Source organism: Entelurus aequoreus, linkage group LG19, assembly GCF_033978785.1.
Source record: "Entelurus aequoreus isolate RoL-2023_Sb linkage group LG19, RoL_Eaeq_v1.1, whole genome shotgun sequence".
NCBI lineage: Eukaryota > Metazoa > Chordata > Actinopteri > Syngnathiformes > Syngnathidae > Entelurus > Entelurus aequoreus.
This window is the reverse complement of record NC_084749.1, coordinates 25,857,851-25,874,820: the sequence shown is the minus strand read 5'-3', so window position 1 is coordinate 25,874,820 and position 16,970 is coordinate 25,857,851. Positions and strand designations below refer to the sequence as shown.

The window sequence follows — 16,970 nt, the reverse complement described above, 5'->3', positions numbered from 1 at the left end:
CAAACTCCACACAGAAAGATCCCGAGGCCGGGATTGAACTCACGACTACTCACGACCTTCGTATTGTGAGGCAGACGCACTAACCCCTCTCCCACCGTGCTGCCCATTATCAAACATGTTAGATGGCAAAAGAATACTAATAAAACTAATGAAACTTCTGGCATTCCTTGTGGCGCTGAAGATTTGAAGCTTTGAAATGCGCTAATGAAACATGACATATAGGGCAGAATGGCTTGCCATTACGTTCAACAAAAAAAATATAAACTCTCCCACTCTGTTAAAAATGTCCTGTGTTCTTCTTTATATTTCCGTTTTGCTGTGCTTTTTTCCCCTCCCATTTTGAGAGGGAACTTGTCACAAATTGTTTACTACTGTGATCTCACGCACATGCAAGTTTGACGTCACTCAAACCGGCTTCGGCTTCTTCTTCTTATGTTAGACTGACCATACGTCCTCTTTTCCCCGGACATGTCCTCTTTTGCTGGGCTGTCCGGGCGGGGTTTCTTAAATGCCTCAAATGTCCGGCATTTTGAGTTAGGGTTGCGTGTATTTTCAATGTACGTCCAGGGTTAAGAACGGGTTAAAAACAAAACAATCTGTAGAGGCGAGCGCACGCAGCAGCATTCGTGAGAGAGTGGCAGAGCACTACAAAGCACAAAACAGCTGTGCAGGGCGAGAGCTCGTCTGCTGTGTTTTGTTGAAATACAATTAACTTGTTTTGAGGCATTATTTATGTTTACATTGTATACAAGAGGTTATTTGGAATATTTCTACCTCTGCACTTTTTCTAAAACTGTGAATGTAACAGAATATAAGTGTGACTTATTTTGTTATACTGTCAAGCAGTGTTGGCGTTACCACACATTTTGTGTGTCTTTTTACGCATTGAAATCGGAAAGGCCGCACAATTCCTGAAGCCCGCGCGTCACCCGGACGCAGATTTTTTTTTTTTTACCTACTGCCCGGTTTGCTTGTTTTTTTATTGTCTCGATTATCGCTTTCTGTCAGTATTTTCTTTTGTTTATATTTGCCGGGTCAAATTTCCGTCCCCGTTTATTGCGTTTTTATTGGACATAAATTTTGATTCGCCGAAAGTTTTATCAATGACAAATACTGCCTCAGTTTGCACTCTGACACGTTTACCGCGGGGGCTGTCAAAATAAAGACTTCATGGTAAACACTAAGGCACTAATAGAGTTGTTACACCTTTCCTGCTTCCGGCTCCCAGACCATAGTCGAGGAGCGCAGGGGAGACATTCCTCCAGGGCCGATGTACTTCGGGGGTAACACCCTTCACTTTACTCGGCAGTGGGTCTTTACAGCTCCGGACTTGAGAGTGAATGACAAGACCGGCGATTTGTTGCAACTTTGTGGCTTTACTGGTGTCTTGCACGCACCCATCCACCAAGCTACTAGCACCTGCACCACTCACTGTTACCGCTCCCTCACCTCTCTCGCCCACCCACTCACTGACGTCACTCACCTCCCATGCTGTCATATCTTAAAGGGCTACACACACATCTCTCATAACAGAGATAAGAGCCGCATGAAACCAGCCAAAGAGCCGCATGAGGCTCGCGAGCCGCGGGTTGGCTAGGTCTGTATTAAACCATATTATCATTAAACCTCACAAATGTTTTACTAATGTCCCTTTTTAAGCATCTCTCTCTCCATCAATCAATTCACTACTCGGGCTGTCTATCCCTTCTACCTCCATTTCCTGTGACCACTAAACACCTCTTTAAGGCTTTCAGAGCTCCTTCTTAAGCGCCACGATGACTTTCATACCTCTGTTTTACCACTCATCAATTATACACCAACAGGGTGGGGATATATAAGAGAATCACTGCAAAGCAAAACAATGGACAACAGAAGGGTTAGACCTTAAAGGCCTACTGAAACCCACTACTACCGACCACGCAGTCTGATAGTTTATATATCAATGATGAAATCTTAACATTGCAACTCATGCCAATACGGCCAATACTTTAGCTTACAAAAGGGCAATTTTAAATTTCACGCCGAAGTATACTGCTGAAAACGTTTCGGTAAGATGACGCTTGCGCGTTACGTCACGGATTGTAGAGGACATTTTGGGACAGCATGGTGGCCAGCAATTAAGTCGTCTGTTTTCATCGCAAAATTACACAGTATTCTGGACATCTGTGTTGGTGAAGCTTTTGCAATTTGTTCAATGAACAATGGAGACAGCAAAAAAGAAAGCTGTAGGTGGGAAGCGGTGTATTGCGGCCCGCTGCAGCAACACAAACACAGCCGGTGTTTCATTGTTTACATTCCCGAAAGATGACAGTCAAGCTTTACCATTGGCCTGTGGAGAACTGGGACAACAGAGACTCTTACCAGGAGGACTTTGAGTTGGATACGCAGACGCGGTACCGTGAGTACGCAGCTGCGGCTTCCAAACATTTGATCGCTTGCCCGTACGTGCGTGCCGCTATGTGCATGTCACGTACGTAACTTTGGGGACTTTGGGGAAATATATGTGCCGTATGAACTTCGGGGAGGTGAACAGTACTTTGGGCTGTGGGATTGAGTGTGTTGTGCAGGTGTTTGAGTTGTATTGGCGGGTTATATGGACGGGAGGGGGGAGGTTTTTGTTACGCGGGATTAATTTGAGGCATATTAAATATAAGCCTGGTTGTGTTGTGGCTAATAGAGTATATATATGTCTTGTGTTTATTTACTGTTTTAGTCATTACCAGCTGAATATCAGGTCCCACCCGCCTCTCACAGCATCTTCCCTATCTGAATCGCTCCCACTGCCCTTTAGTCCTTCACTCTCACTTTCCTCATCCACAAATCTTTCATCCTCGCTCAAATTAATGGGGAAATCGTCGCTTTCTCGGTCCGAATCGCTCTCGCTGCTGGTGGCCATGATTGTAAACAATGTGCAGATGTGAGGAGCTCCACAACCGGTGACGTCACGCGCATATCGTCTGCTACTTCCGGTACAGGCAAGGCTTTTTTATCAGCGACCAAAAGTTGCGAACTTTATCGTCGATGTTCTCTACTAAATCCTTTCAGCAAAAATATGGCAATATCGCGAAATTATCAAGTATGACACATAGAATGGACCTGCTATCCCCGTTTAAATAAGAAAATCTTATTTCAGTAGGCCTTTAAAGATATGAATAAGGTGTGGTCTGAAACACATTGATTATCTACCAACAATGGTAATCTACCCGTATAAACCAAGGAACAGAGGCATCGGAAAACATTAAATTTTTCCTGCGTCAATATACAGTTTTGATTGCCACGTAAGGGTTTGCAAAAATAGGCATTTTTTTCCTGCAGAAAACACTTCTAATCCACCATAAATCCCACATCTCATCCACCGTAAATTAGAAAATATTTATAAATACATTATAATGCAGCATAAGATGCACATTGATACTTCATATGGCCTCGTTCCTGGGTTCAGTTCAGTTCAGTTTCAGTTTATACCGAACATGCATACGGTACAATATAGTGCATCACATATTTCCAGTTGTTTCATTACAGCACGTCCGAAAAGGAGTAGGAAGAAACTGAGATTATTTAATCCTACCCCTTTTCATACCGTAGCAATTTAATGCCATTTTCTTGTCCTCTGTAACAGAACAGTGAATAAATAAATAATATACCATAGTATGTAAACAAATATTAAATACATAAATAATCTTTATCTCAAAAGAAAAAAAAAGGGTTCAAGATGTTCATCATAATTATTGTTCTGTGTACTTTGTGAACACTTGTAGTTTGAACAGTTTCTTAAACTGAATCATATTGGTTCTTTGTTTTAATTTATTTGGTTAATCCATTTCATAATTTAATTCCACATACGGATATACTAAAGGTTTTAAGTGTTGTACGGGCATACACATGTTTTAAACTAGATTATCCTTTAAGGTTATATTTTGCCTCTTTTGTTGAGAATAATTGTTGTATATTCTTGGGTAGCAGGTTATAGTTTGCTTTGTACATCATTTTAGCTGTTTGTAAATGCACCAAATAGTTGAATTTCAATATTTGTGATTCAATAAAAAAAAGGGTTTGTATGTTCTCTATATCCAACATTATGTATTATCCGAATGTATCTTTTTTGTAACACATTTTTGCAATGAAGGCTGATAAAAACTGATTGAAAGCACCACTCTACATAGCAACTGACGCTGTGGTCAAAATTTGAATTGCCACAAAACACACTTTAAGATATTCACTGTACTGCAATCTGGCGGTTAAAGTAGATAGTGCACCCCCTCACGTTTCATGTGTCAGGTAAACCGTGAAGAATGGAACCATATGAATCCCCTTTCTATCAGTGGTGTGCCGTTAGGGCCAGCAAGGCCTTCTCTGCTGGCCTTCTCTGCTGGCCTAACATAACCAGAAATCATGATCATATTCCTTCCTTTTTGACTGTACTTAAATGTATAATGTATTTATATTATTCACATGTGAATAATGCTTCATAATAGACTGTATTTATGTTATTCACATGTGAATAATGCTTTATAGTAGACTGTATTTATATTATTCACATGCAAATAATGCTGTATAATAGATTGTATTTATATTATTCACATGTAAAAAATACCTAAGTGTTTATTGTCTATTGTGAGCGAACTGTGGTGCTGAATTTCCCCCAGGGATCAATAAAGTACTTTCTATTCTATTCTAAAGATAAAATTATTTTTTTAATTTACTTTCCCTAAATATCTAGAATTATTCATATTCTCTTCATCTCATATTATGCTCGTTCCAGTGTTGTTGTTTTTAGTTTTAGTTTGTATCCAATCAGAATTCAGATAGCTTATGTTGCCATGCTGTACCAAATCTGCCAGACGCCTTCAGAATCAACAATGCGGGCGTCCGTGCACTGTAAGCGAACGGGCACATACAGTGATAAACAGTGTTCGTCAGTAAGGCCTTCTAGATGGCCTCATGTTGAACATGACATTTACGTGTCCTGTGATTGGATACTCATCAGGACCGTTAGTGGATGGATTTAGTTGTTCTGTTACAACTAAGAGTTGTAAACTCTTGTTGTTAAAGTGTGTCATGCTTGTCATTTCACTAACATTGTTACATGTGTATTTGTCACCATCATGTGGTCAGGGCAGTTAAAATATCTTTGAGAAGTGTGTACTTTGAATCAAAACAATTTTTAAATGCGCCAAAAAATAACCTGTTTTGTATACCGTTGATGTGATTCAATGAACAGTAGGGTGTAAATGTGTTCCTGTATAGTATTTTTCCAGCAATGATCATGTGGTGACATCAATTATGGTATTTTGAGAGGTAATCATTGAAGTCGGAGATCACTGAAGGCCTAGTTGGGAAACGCACGGCCCGCCACTGCTTTCTACGTACATGTACTATGCAAGGATTTTATGTCAGTGCAAGACGACAGTGCCCTGGTGCTTGTTATCTTTCTGATGTACTGTAGTTCTGGTAAAAGTTCTGCGGTACCTTAGTTTTTATATGCCCCGGTTTTAGTATGATTTATTTTTAGGCAACATTTTTTTTCTCAAACTGTCTCGGCTTTCGTACACGGATTTAGTACAATTCAACAAGTTTGTGACTTGGGCCCAGTACAACAGTAAAATAACCAATCATAAAACCAAATAAAGTTGTATCACAGAGTTATAGTCCAATCAAAGTTAGCAACAGTGCTCCACTAACCACGTTAAACCCAGATTCCGAACTAACAAAGGTCTTAACTCATTCTCTTTCTATGCCACATCAATGTGGAATGCGCTCCCAACAGGTATAAAAGAAAGGGCATCTCTATCCTCCTTCAAAACCGCTATAAAAGTTCACCTCCAGGCAGCTACAACCCTAAACTAACACCCTCCCCGGATTGCTAATAATCAAATGTAAACAATCAAATGCAGATTCTTTTTCTTATGCCTTCTGATCTCTCTCTCTCTCTCTCTCTCTCTATGTCCACTACTTGATGTCCATATCCGCACCCCCCCACCCCACCCCCCCTCCACACTCCTGATTGTAAATAATGTAAATAATTCAATGTGATTATCTTGTGTGATGACTGTATTATGATGATAGTATATATGATAGTATATATCTGTATCATGAATCAATTTAAGTGGACCCCGACTTAAACAAGTTGAAAAACTTATTCGGGTGTTACCATTTAGTGGTCAATTGTACGGAATATGTACTTCACTGTGCAACCTACTAATAAAAGTCTCAATCAATCAATCAATCAAAAGCCTTAGAACCCACATTTGCAGAGTGTCAATGAACGCACCACATTGCTACCTAAGTCTAGCCAAACAATCAATGGCAATATGACGAGAGAGTAAAGCAATCTCTTACATGAGTGATTGTATAATTTGATGGAAACAAAGTTGTGTGAGCACACAGCTGTTGTCCATGCGTTCTTGGATATAACAAGAGTGACAGTATATTGATAAATAAGGTGAGAAACACTAACATATAACTTTCATAACTTTATCAAGAAAGAGATGCAATTTCTGGCCGATGTGAAGATCTCAAGTACTGTTACAAACATACACAGTCTGTTACAAACATACACAGTCAAATAAAATGACGCTTTTAAGAATCTCTGTGTCTGTGACTATAAATGTGTAGTATCCACTGGAATATAACTAACCCAAGCTGCTGAGTGTGATGTAATATTAATTCCCCATGTTTGCTCCAGCTGCAATAATAGTCTCAGTACATTTTCATAATACACAGAGTCTAGGAAGTTTAAGAGCTTGCTAGGACTGACCTATCACTTCGTTGATTGTCTCTATCAAAAGAGACTTTGAGGTAAAATGCGGGCAAATAGAAGAAGAGCTTTAACATATCAGTCAAATTAGGTAAGTTTAAATGAAACTATTCTGTAAGGGGCAATAGAAAGTTGCAAAGGGTATGCGACGACATTCCAAATCTATAAATAAAACCATGAAGCAGCCTCAATCGTAGTTTATCTCGCATTAACTGAACCCGAATCAGCGTGTGAGTGTGTGCGCAAACTTTAATGGCGAATCAGTCATGCAGTAAGTGCTTCAGATGGAAAAATGGCAACACCTTGCAAACCCAAGCCAGTGATTACTGTAACTGTTTCAATGGGCTGAGCTGTGACTTTGCAGGCGTCGCCATAAGTGCTGCACTTCAAAGTTGTATCACGCCATCCATTTAACTACTGTACATTTGAAGATACAATGTCAGGGTTAGGCACATATTTTTTAATACAGATTGTACAATACAGATAAGCTACGTACATTCACTACAATGTGGAAAATGTATTGGGGGACCCACTGTATTAATTTAATAATAACTACCGGTAACTAAGCAGATATAATGTTTGATGTTACTTACTCACATAAACTGGTGTTTTGTGGACCACTTTCTACAACAAGCAAATACCTGTGCCTTTTGTTAATGTAAATGGCTCTAGCTTTTCTGTTTGCTCTAATAGTGTATGTAATATTTTACAAATAATAATAATTACACTTGTGTATAAGAAGTATAGGTATAAGTCATTAAGAAGTGTAGGTAGTTCTCAATAATGGTTAATCACATTAGATAAATGCATCAGCATTGGACATGAGTTCAGGACAGCTGCTCCTTAGAGAAGGCAGAGCACAGTATAATACAACAAATCTAAAATTAACCAAACAATCTTCAAAAAAAGTGAACATGAAAAAAAAGGATTTCTACTTGAAAGGGTTTTATTTTTTCTCTCTATGTGCACATGGATTGTGGATGAAAAGGAGCAGATATGTATTTTGATGATTTACTGTGAATTATGTAATGCTGCTACCATGGCCACAACATAGTTTTATGACATTATGGAAATGGTAAAGCAGCACAGTGGTACATGGGGTGATTTCTGCTGTCTTACAGCACAAAGGTTAAGGATACAGCTTAAAATGTCAATGTGGATTTTGCATCTTGTCACTGTTATAACACAGGTATCTCCTCGTTATCTTCCTCCCACAGTCCAAAAACATGAACATTATGCCCAGTTAATTAAAACTTTGAAAGGTGACTGGGGTAAAGATGTGAGTGTGAAATGTTGTCCTTCTTTATGCGTCGGCCTTGCAATTGACTGCTGATCAGTCCAGCGCTCTAATTTTTCTGTGAAAGCAATAGTCTATTTGGGTGGATGGAATTGAGAAAAAAAAAAAGTATTTTGTAATTGTTTTCACTGCGAGCAGCTAAAAGCTCAATGGAATGCATTCTTGTAGCATTTGTGTTTTATGGATCCTTAATCTAGAAACATAGGTGTACAGTGGCATCTTGATGTTTGTATGCTGCATTTTTGTAGTATTCGATTTTTAAAAATTACTGGCAAAAATATGTCTTGTTTTTTGTCTAACATACTAGTCTGTTTGCACGTTGTAACGAGTTTCCAAACAAAGAATCCCACACATAAGTGGCTCAGTCTCTGTGAATAATGGATAGTGGTTATATTATAAGTTAGGACACTGTAGATTCCAGCTAGGGAATCCTTTAATCATCTTTACTTATATGTGTGTGCGAGTGGTTTATAGTATAAATTCATAGAGTGCACACATAACGATGAACAACTCAGTTTTCTCCTTTCTTGCTCTTATCAACCATTGTGTGCCCTGTGCTGATGCGGCGTTCAAGCGCACTGTGTATTTCTAAGTGTTGGGAGAATTAGCCTATAGATCAGTGGTTCTCAACCTTTTTTCAGTGATGTACCCCCTGTGAATTTGTTTTTAATTCAAGTACCCCCTAATCAGAGCAAAGCATTTTTGGTTGAAAAAAAGCGATAAAGAAGTAAAATACAGCACTATGTCATCAGTTTCTGATTTATTAAATTGTATAACAGTGCAAAATATTGCTCATTTGTTGTGGTCTTTCTTGAACTGTTTGGAAAAAAGATATAAAAATAACTAAAAACTTGTTGAAAAATAAACAAGTGATTCAATTATAAATTAAGATTTCTACACATAGAAGTAATCATCAACTTAAAGTGCACTCTTTGGGGATTGTGATAGAGATCCATCTGGATTCATGAACTTAATTCTAAACATTTCTTCACAAAAAAAGAAATCCTTAACATCAATATTTATGGAACATGTCCACAAAAAATCTAGCTGTCAACACTGAATATTGCATTGTTGCATTTATTTTCACAGTTCTTTTTGACAGACATTTAAAAAAAATCTCACGTACCCCTTGGCATACCTTCAAGTACCCCCAGGGGTACGCGTACCCCCATTTGAGAACCACTGCTATAGATCATGAGGCTAAAGAATGTTGCCAGTGTCAGAACATTAATAAAGAAGGTAAGAAACACTAGTTATATGTGGTAAATTACAAAGGTAGAGTCTTTTACAATAGGATTGCAATAAAAAGGTTCCTAAAACACAGGTTGCAGGGGGAATGGTTTAGGAGAGACAAAGTACATATAGTGTTCCATGCCAGTGTATGTTAGTAATTGTTGTACCTGCTACTGAAATTTACAATAAAGTTCAAGTGAGCAAGTACAGAGCTGTAACTTGTCTACTCTTTAAAGTTAGGTTTGTAACAGACTAGAGCAGGGGTGTGAAACTCATTTTAGCTTGGGGGCCACATGGAGGAAAATCTATTCCCAGGTGGGCCAAACTGATAAAATCATGGCATAATAATTAAAAAAAATAAAGACAACTTCAAAATTGTTTTCTTTGTCTTACTTTGGCCAAAATTAGACCAAGCACAATCTAAAAATGTACACATTACAAATAATCCTCTTGGCAAAACACTTCAAGTTAGTTGAAAATTCTGAGCAAAAAATTGGTGCAGTTTCTAAAACACTATGAGGAACACTATGAGCTTAGACATTTTACTCAATGTATTTACAAAGCCATTAAACTGTAAGCATTTCCTGTTTAGCATTCTCATGTTGGCAGTTCATCATTAAAAATGTGTTTGGAGAAGCCACAGTGTTTCCCCCTACCGGCAGAAACATGTGACCTCCAAAAGTGCCACAACACAAATGTGAACATGGTACATTCAAGCATAAAATATAATAGAACAAACAACAAATGTAGAAACTCACATTTTTACAATGGAGTTCAGGGTGCACATCGCACCATCAACCAATTGCAAGTGTTGCACGGAACTCTAACTACGAGAAAGATGATGGTCATGTTGACTTAAGTCTTTGCATCTTACCATCTTATTTTATCTGTTGAGTGGATTATTTACAATACAATTTTTTATTGTGTTTCGCTACAGCATTAGTCAGCCGCCAGCCACAACAGGAGCATCTGATTTTGTGCACCTGCGCTGACTGGAGTAGCTTCAGCCAATCCAGAGGGTGCTTACATGTCATGTTTAAACAGTGTAATGTGGGTTACACTGGAATTGCTATTGTGACATGTGTACACATTTAGAATAGCAGTTTCTTTCATTAATAAATTGCAGCTCATTTTTATACTCAGCAAACAAATATTGCGGCACGCCGGCCGGATTAAACCTGTTTGCGGGCCTGATATGTCCCACGAGCCATACATTTGACACCCCTGGACTAGAGCAAAACCGCATTTATGTGGTTCAATATTGCAACACACATGCAATGACAAAAGCATGAAACCACATTCGAGGTCAGCTGTTACAACATATTTTAGGTGTGATATAGGGCTGCAACTAACAACTATTTTGATAATCGACTAGTCATCGACTATCTTAGCGATTAGTCGAATTATAAAGCATACACATATTCTAATTTAGCCATCAACTTTTGAATTCAGCTTGAGATATTTGTACGCATTCGCTTACTAACAACAAAGGTGAATAATTTGTTCATAAATATGTATTTTTACTGTAACTGCTGCTCATTAGGCTGTTAAAATATTGTAATAACTATTAAACTTTTGTCCACTTAAAAGTAAGCACAGGAAAAGTCACAAAATAAAATAACAAAACTAATATGTTCAAAAAAGAAATAATAATGTATTTAAAAAGATGCACACTGATATATTAACTCCTGGCATTTTTAGCACTCCGATAGACTCAATGCAAATATGTGTATCATTGATTAATTCTTAACATTTAGCTATGTATCTAATAGATTGTATGTTTAATCTTATGATACTGGCACATTGGTGCCTAATGTTTAGTGTGTGTGTGTGTGTGTGTGTGTGTGTGTGTGTGTGTGTGTGTGTGTGTGTGTGTGTGTGTGTGTGTTTGTGTGTGTGTGTATGTTTGTGTGTGTGTGTGTGTGTGTGTGTGTGTGTGTGTGTGTGTGTGTGTGTGTGTGTGTGTGTGTGTGTGTGTGTGTGTGTGTGTGTGTGTGTGTGTGTGTGTGTGCGTGCGTGCGATTGCGTTCGATATTGTGCCTTTCTTTGTTGCATTACAAATTGACGCTGCTTTAAAAGCACTTCAATTGATTTAAACTAAGTTTGGCTCTTTGACTTTGGCTAAAATGACATTTAAATTTGTTTTTCACACAACTTCGTCTTACACTTGTTAGCTAGCTAGCAAGGTAAGGTACAAGCTAACTGTCTAACTGAGTTGAGACCGCATCCTCCAGATGTCCGACATTCATCCACTTTTAATGCTCCCATATCACAGATATAGTGTGATAAAAGCAAAATATGCTTTGGAAAATTGGCAAGGAATTCATATTTTTTTAACAACAATAGGAGGAAATATTCCCACACTTTACCAAGTTTTCAGCCGCGATGTAGATGCGAGTGGCGGTGCAGACGCGTGTCTGCAGGGCGCGTGCCCTATGGAAAAACACGAGCGGAGACGTCACGACGTATGTCGACAAATGTATTTGTCTGCGACAAATTTTTTTATTGACATTTGTTGACAATGTCGACGAATCCTGGACATCTAGTGGGATATACTTTTTAATTATTATCTTTAATATATTCTACTTTATATTAAGTTTGAAGAAGATCAGTGGGATATTCTGACCTTTTTAACATCCTGTGTTATACTATACAAACCGAATATAGGATCTGGTTTAGTGTTGCTATCCCTGGGAATATGTCATTATTGAGTAGTGTGTGTATGTTTATAGTATGTACATGAACTTAAGTCAATACAATACACTGTACACTGAAATTCATCTGTTCGGCAAACTCGTTTTAACTTTTTTGTAGCGATATTTTTATTCAATATGGCCTAACCATCTCATGCCATTGGTCTGTTGATCTAAATTCAAACTTTGCCATGCAAAAAATCTCAGCTTATTGTGTCTCATACAATGTCCGAGCTCATTTCCATCAAATAGTTCAATGACGCACACAGCTGCCTAAACCTGACTTTAAACAGTGTCTGCCAATGTTATGAAAGAGACTCGAACTAGGAGTATTTCTAATAACTTGTTTGGGGACCATCCTAGTCACGACTGTTGTGTCCTTGGGCAAGACACTTCACCCTTGCTCCTGATGGGTCGTGGTTAGGGCCTTGCATGGCAGCTCCTGCCATCAGTGTGTGAATGTATGTGTGAATGGGTGAATGTGCAAATAATGTCAAAGCGCTTTGAGTACCTTGAAGGTAGAAAGGCGCTATACAAGTATAACCCATTTACACACACTTACATACATGCACGCACGCACGCACACACACACACACACACACACACACACACACACACACACACACACACAACACAAAAACCCATCTTAAATTACACTTCCAAACTGATCCCCTGCCCTCCCTCGAGCAAATCCACACACACACACACACACACACACACACACACACACACACACACACACACACACACACACACACACACACACACACACACACACACACACACAAATAGCATGTGACTTGTGTTACCTGGTTTGAAGTAATACAGTCAGTGAAGGCACTCCTTTTGGAGAAGAACATAAGGAGCTGTTGCCAGCGGGAGGAGGATGTAGAAGGAGAGGAGGAAGCAGGAGACGAGGTGGAGGGGGAGGAGTTGTGTGGAGGTGCTAGCTCCTCGGAGGAGCCACGTTTGGGTCCGAACTTTTGCTTGACTCCTATCCCTGCACCTTGACCCCCAGAGGTTCCACCCCCTCTCCCACTGCGGGGGTAAAGAGTATTGTTCCCAAAAATATAGTTCATCTTCTCTGCTGTCTGCTTTAGCTTTTTTTCATCTGAATGTCAATCAAGAGTTCATTTTGTACCACTTTTCCATTGCTTCATGAGTTGATGTATTTTCCCTAGCCAGTATGGATTTGCCATCAACGTGATAGTACAACCTTGTCACGCTACTTTAACCACATTTTGCAAATAATTAATGTGGCGTTTGTATGTTCAATTTCCCTTTACCAATTCCCATTGCTTGTGTCTTCTTAAGCTCCCCAAATATCACAAGAGCAGCTGGCAATCAAAGAGATTCGCATGAGGTAGGAAGTAAAAGCGTCCATTTACAGTTGGAACATCAGGCTTTCTTTGTGCGTCCAGTCCATTTGATCAGCAGCTTTTCGTCCATCAATTCGTCCATTGTCCCAACTTCTTCCTAGCTTGGAGAAAGCTTAAGCATCGCCATTTCTTGAAATCTTCTCTCTTGAACCCAACCATCAACAAATGGCAAGATATAGAGTGTGGGCTGCACAACATATAAATAACACTTGATCATTTAAAGGAACTCACTCTTCTTCTCTGTTCTCCTCCAAACCCACCTCCTTACCCACTTCCTTCTCTCCTCTCTGACTGATGTTTCAAGGAGATGGCCGGTCAGTCGCCCCTCTGCCTTTTTGTGCGCACCCATTAAAAACGATTGGATGGAGTATGGGGCAGATGAGTAGCTGGACAGATGCAGGCATTCTGAAGTGGGAGGATGGGTTAAAGAATCATGCTGCAACTCTTCAGCTTCTACCTCGTCCCTCCTACATATCTCATCTCACTCTAAGTCACTCTCTTCCCATCTCTCAGTAAATTATGCTGTCCCTCTTCCTCTTTTCCGAGCTCACCTCCACCCACTCTCTCTCTCTCTCTCTCTCTCTCTCTCTCTCTCTCTCTGCTAAATTGTCTTATAGAGTCTTTTGAAGCTGCAATTTGACACCTCTCAGCCTTTGTCACTGGCAGAAACCATTACTAGTTAAAGCCACGCCTTTGAGCTCCAACAACCAACGATATGGGAAAATCTGTTCTAAATGCACTCTCATTAAAAGACACGTATGTGTACCTGCACATACACATGGATTGATGCTTGTTGCTGGTTGTCATGGTAATAAATATATCAACATCGCCAAAATGTGTGTAAAATTAAAGATGTTCACCAACAGTAGTTGCAGCCACATAGATTTGCGGCACCAAACAGGTTAACTAATGTCGTGACATAAGCAAACATCACTCGGTAGGCTGTTTTAGTGCTTGCTTATGTTCTTCTTCTTGGGCTTTTTCCAGATATTGCATCACCCAGCTCTCCCACACATTCACACTCACTTTCTCTCACACGAACATACACCCAAAAACACACAGACTTGCATGCTTAGACTCCAACAGGATGTTTCCGGGCAAAGATTTAACCCGAGAGCAGACAGCCAGAGTCCTCAAAATAATTTTTGCGAGTACAGCAGGAAGACTTTTCCAAGCGTTTAATCATCATGCATGCATCTGGAAAGCACAAAGTCAAGCGTTATCAGAACTATTTCACACTTCCCTTTGCTGAAGTTAGAGTTTAGTAGCAGAATTAAACTGATTCGTATCAGCATTTTTTGAATCCTGAGTTAACAATTGGCCAAACAGATCAACAGCTATTGTATCGTCCCTAAGGATTAACTGCAAGTGGCTCAGGACCCCTGTTACAGCTTCCTCCTGTGTTTCCTTGGGAACCATAACTATGGCAACAGCTTCCTGGTCCTGATTTACACCTGGTACTGACTGATAAACGTATTGTTTCTAAACATCTAAAGAGATGTTTCATGATATTTACCTTATGATAACAAATCTGCTCTAGTAGAATATGAAAAAGGCTTTGAGGATTTTGAGGGCAGTACTGCCGTAGGATGTCTTTCCTGACAAGATGTAAAAAAGTGTATGGGAAGCATGTATGCAAAGATGTTACACTGAACGTGCCAATGATATTGTTCTTATACAGATGTTTGTACTGATGCAGCTGTTTTTGTTCATTATGTAAATAATCCTTATAGCACTAAAGTATGTTCAATACATATAGTTTATCACACAAACTTTGAATGAGACAGTGGGTCACATAAAGAGGTGGTTTGCAATTTGCTAAAATTTACATTTGTCAAACTAAAACATATAATGAAAACACCACCAGGTAGCTTGTGTTATCATTAATGCTTATAAAAAAACAGATTGAATAAATAAATGCCTATATTTGCCAAAATGATCAATTATATTTTGTAAAACATGTCGTGCCCCATAGATAGGAGAGACCTCTGCATACAGAAGAGTTAAAAGAACGGATGGCTGCCATTCAGAGTTTAAACAGTTGAAAAAAAATTACTCCAAACACCACCCTTACGCCTTGGCTTTGTTCTTTTTCTCTGTGTGTGAAGGTTTGAACCAGGGAGAAGACTGGTAACAATGTTTAAACGTGAGTGCTCTTTTAAGCATCTACCTAACCGTGAGATACAGCAGCTGACAGTTGCTATTAACTGTAGGACATATTTTATTTTTTTTAATGGCACAAAAGAAAGCAAAGGTCAAAAATCATGCAGCACACATTTGTGAGGTGCAATTAAGGCTCAATTGTAGGGATGTGCTGATCTATTGACCTTCAATCTGTATCGGTCGATTTTTGCTAAAAAATTATGCGATCCACATTGTCGATTAATACTTTCAAATGCTGATTACTAACGGCAGTTCCCTCTGGCTGACACTGTATTCATTTTTAGTCCCCTGGCTGACAAGCGGCTAGCAGCTAATTATGTGTCTCTATACACAGAGTGGAGCCACTCCCCTAAGCTAATAATAATCACCTCCATTACTGCAAAATAACTCAGTTTCTTACTATCTTGAGTATCATTATCAAGTATCGTTATTACTAGAGGACGAGGCTAAACATGTTACACACAAAGTTCAAGCCGGGAGCACACATGCTAATAATTAAGCTAACCGCTATGGTAGTTTTTAACAACACCAAGAAGTGCCTGGTAAAGTTTAGGAAGTGTAGATGGAACCCTGTTACAGCAGAAAGTAAGCAGATATTAACAGGAAACAAGCAATCAAATTAAAAAGAGTCTAGAGTGATTGTAAGATAGCAAATGTTGGTATGTCATTATTGTAAGACAAGGGCGGATCGATTCATGAATTGGTTGTCGATATCAAGGGGAGTATCAGTATAAGATAGATACTAGAGTGATTAGGTAAATATTTTTATTTTGTCAATATAATTTTTTTGGTGTTTTTGTTTACAAACTCAGGGAATTATTCCCTGGATCCAGGAGGACTTTGAGGGAAGACATTTCAACGAGTAGCAGATTGTAATTTTTGCTTTTGTTAAGTTATTGTGTACTATTGACATTGTTTTGATCAAACAATTGTATGTAACAAAATAGAATAATGAATTGCTAAATTATTGTTAAATTGTCAATACTGTAGTATTCACCATAGATAAATTGAAATAATTAGAGCTAATACATGTGATCGGATCGATAAAGATTTTATGTAAATCTCATTATTGAGACCAAACCTTCCTTTGTTAAAATTACAAATATTGAAAAAGGCACATTTTCAAACATCTATAATATATCAATCAACAATATACAACCATTTACAGTACAGTATTCAACAAGAGAGAAGTACAGCCGCAAGGTGAAAATGAATATAATCTTTTTGCCAGCACAATTCAAAACATTGTTTTGCATATCAACAAGAGGTGTAGAATTGTGAAACAAATGTAGTAAAGTACTAAAACAATGCACCAATAAGAGCCCTTCTTTAAGACACAGCACACATAGCCAATTTATTAGCTCATTAATATTATTCATTGTATTTTCTATATTTGTATTTCCCGTTTATAAAATTATTCATGAATTAGCGTAAGTGTGAACATGCAA

At 38.7% G+C, this 16,970-nt stretch overlaps 1 protein-coding gene across 6 annotated transcripts in view; it reads right to left on the bottom strand.

Annotated features, from left to right (window-relative positions):
- Window positions 1-16,970, bottom strand: part of LOC133635229 (discs large homolog 1-like protein) — a 211,780-nt gene that overhangs the window by 99,070 nt on the left and 95,740 nt on the right. Inside the window, exon 1 of one of the 6 annotated variants that reach the window (XM_062028169.1) lies at window positions 12,790-13,875. The exons of the other annotated variants lie outside the window; for them this stretch is intronic. Coding sequence (XP_061884153.1) covers window positions 12,790-13,059 — 270 coding nt within the window. The 5' untranslated portion in view covers window positions 13,060-13,875. Of the gene's footprint in view, window positions 1-12,789; window positions 13,876-16,970 lie in introns of those variants that run through there. 6 annotated transcript variants of the gene reach the window in all.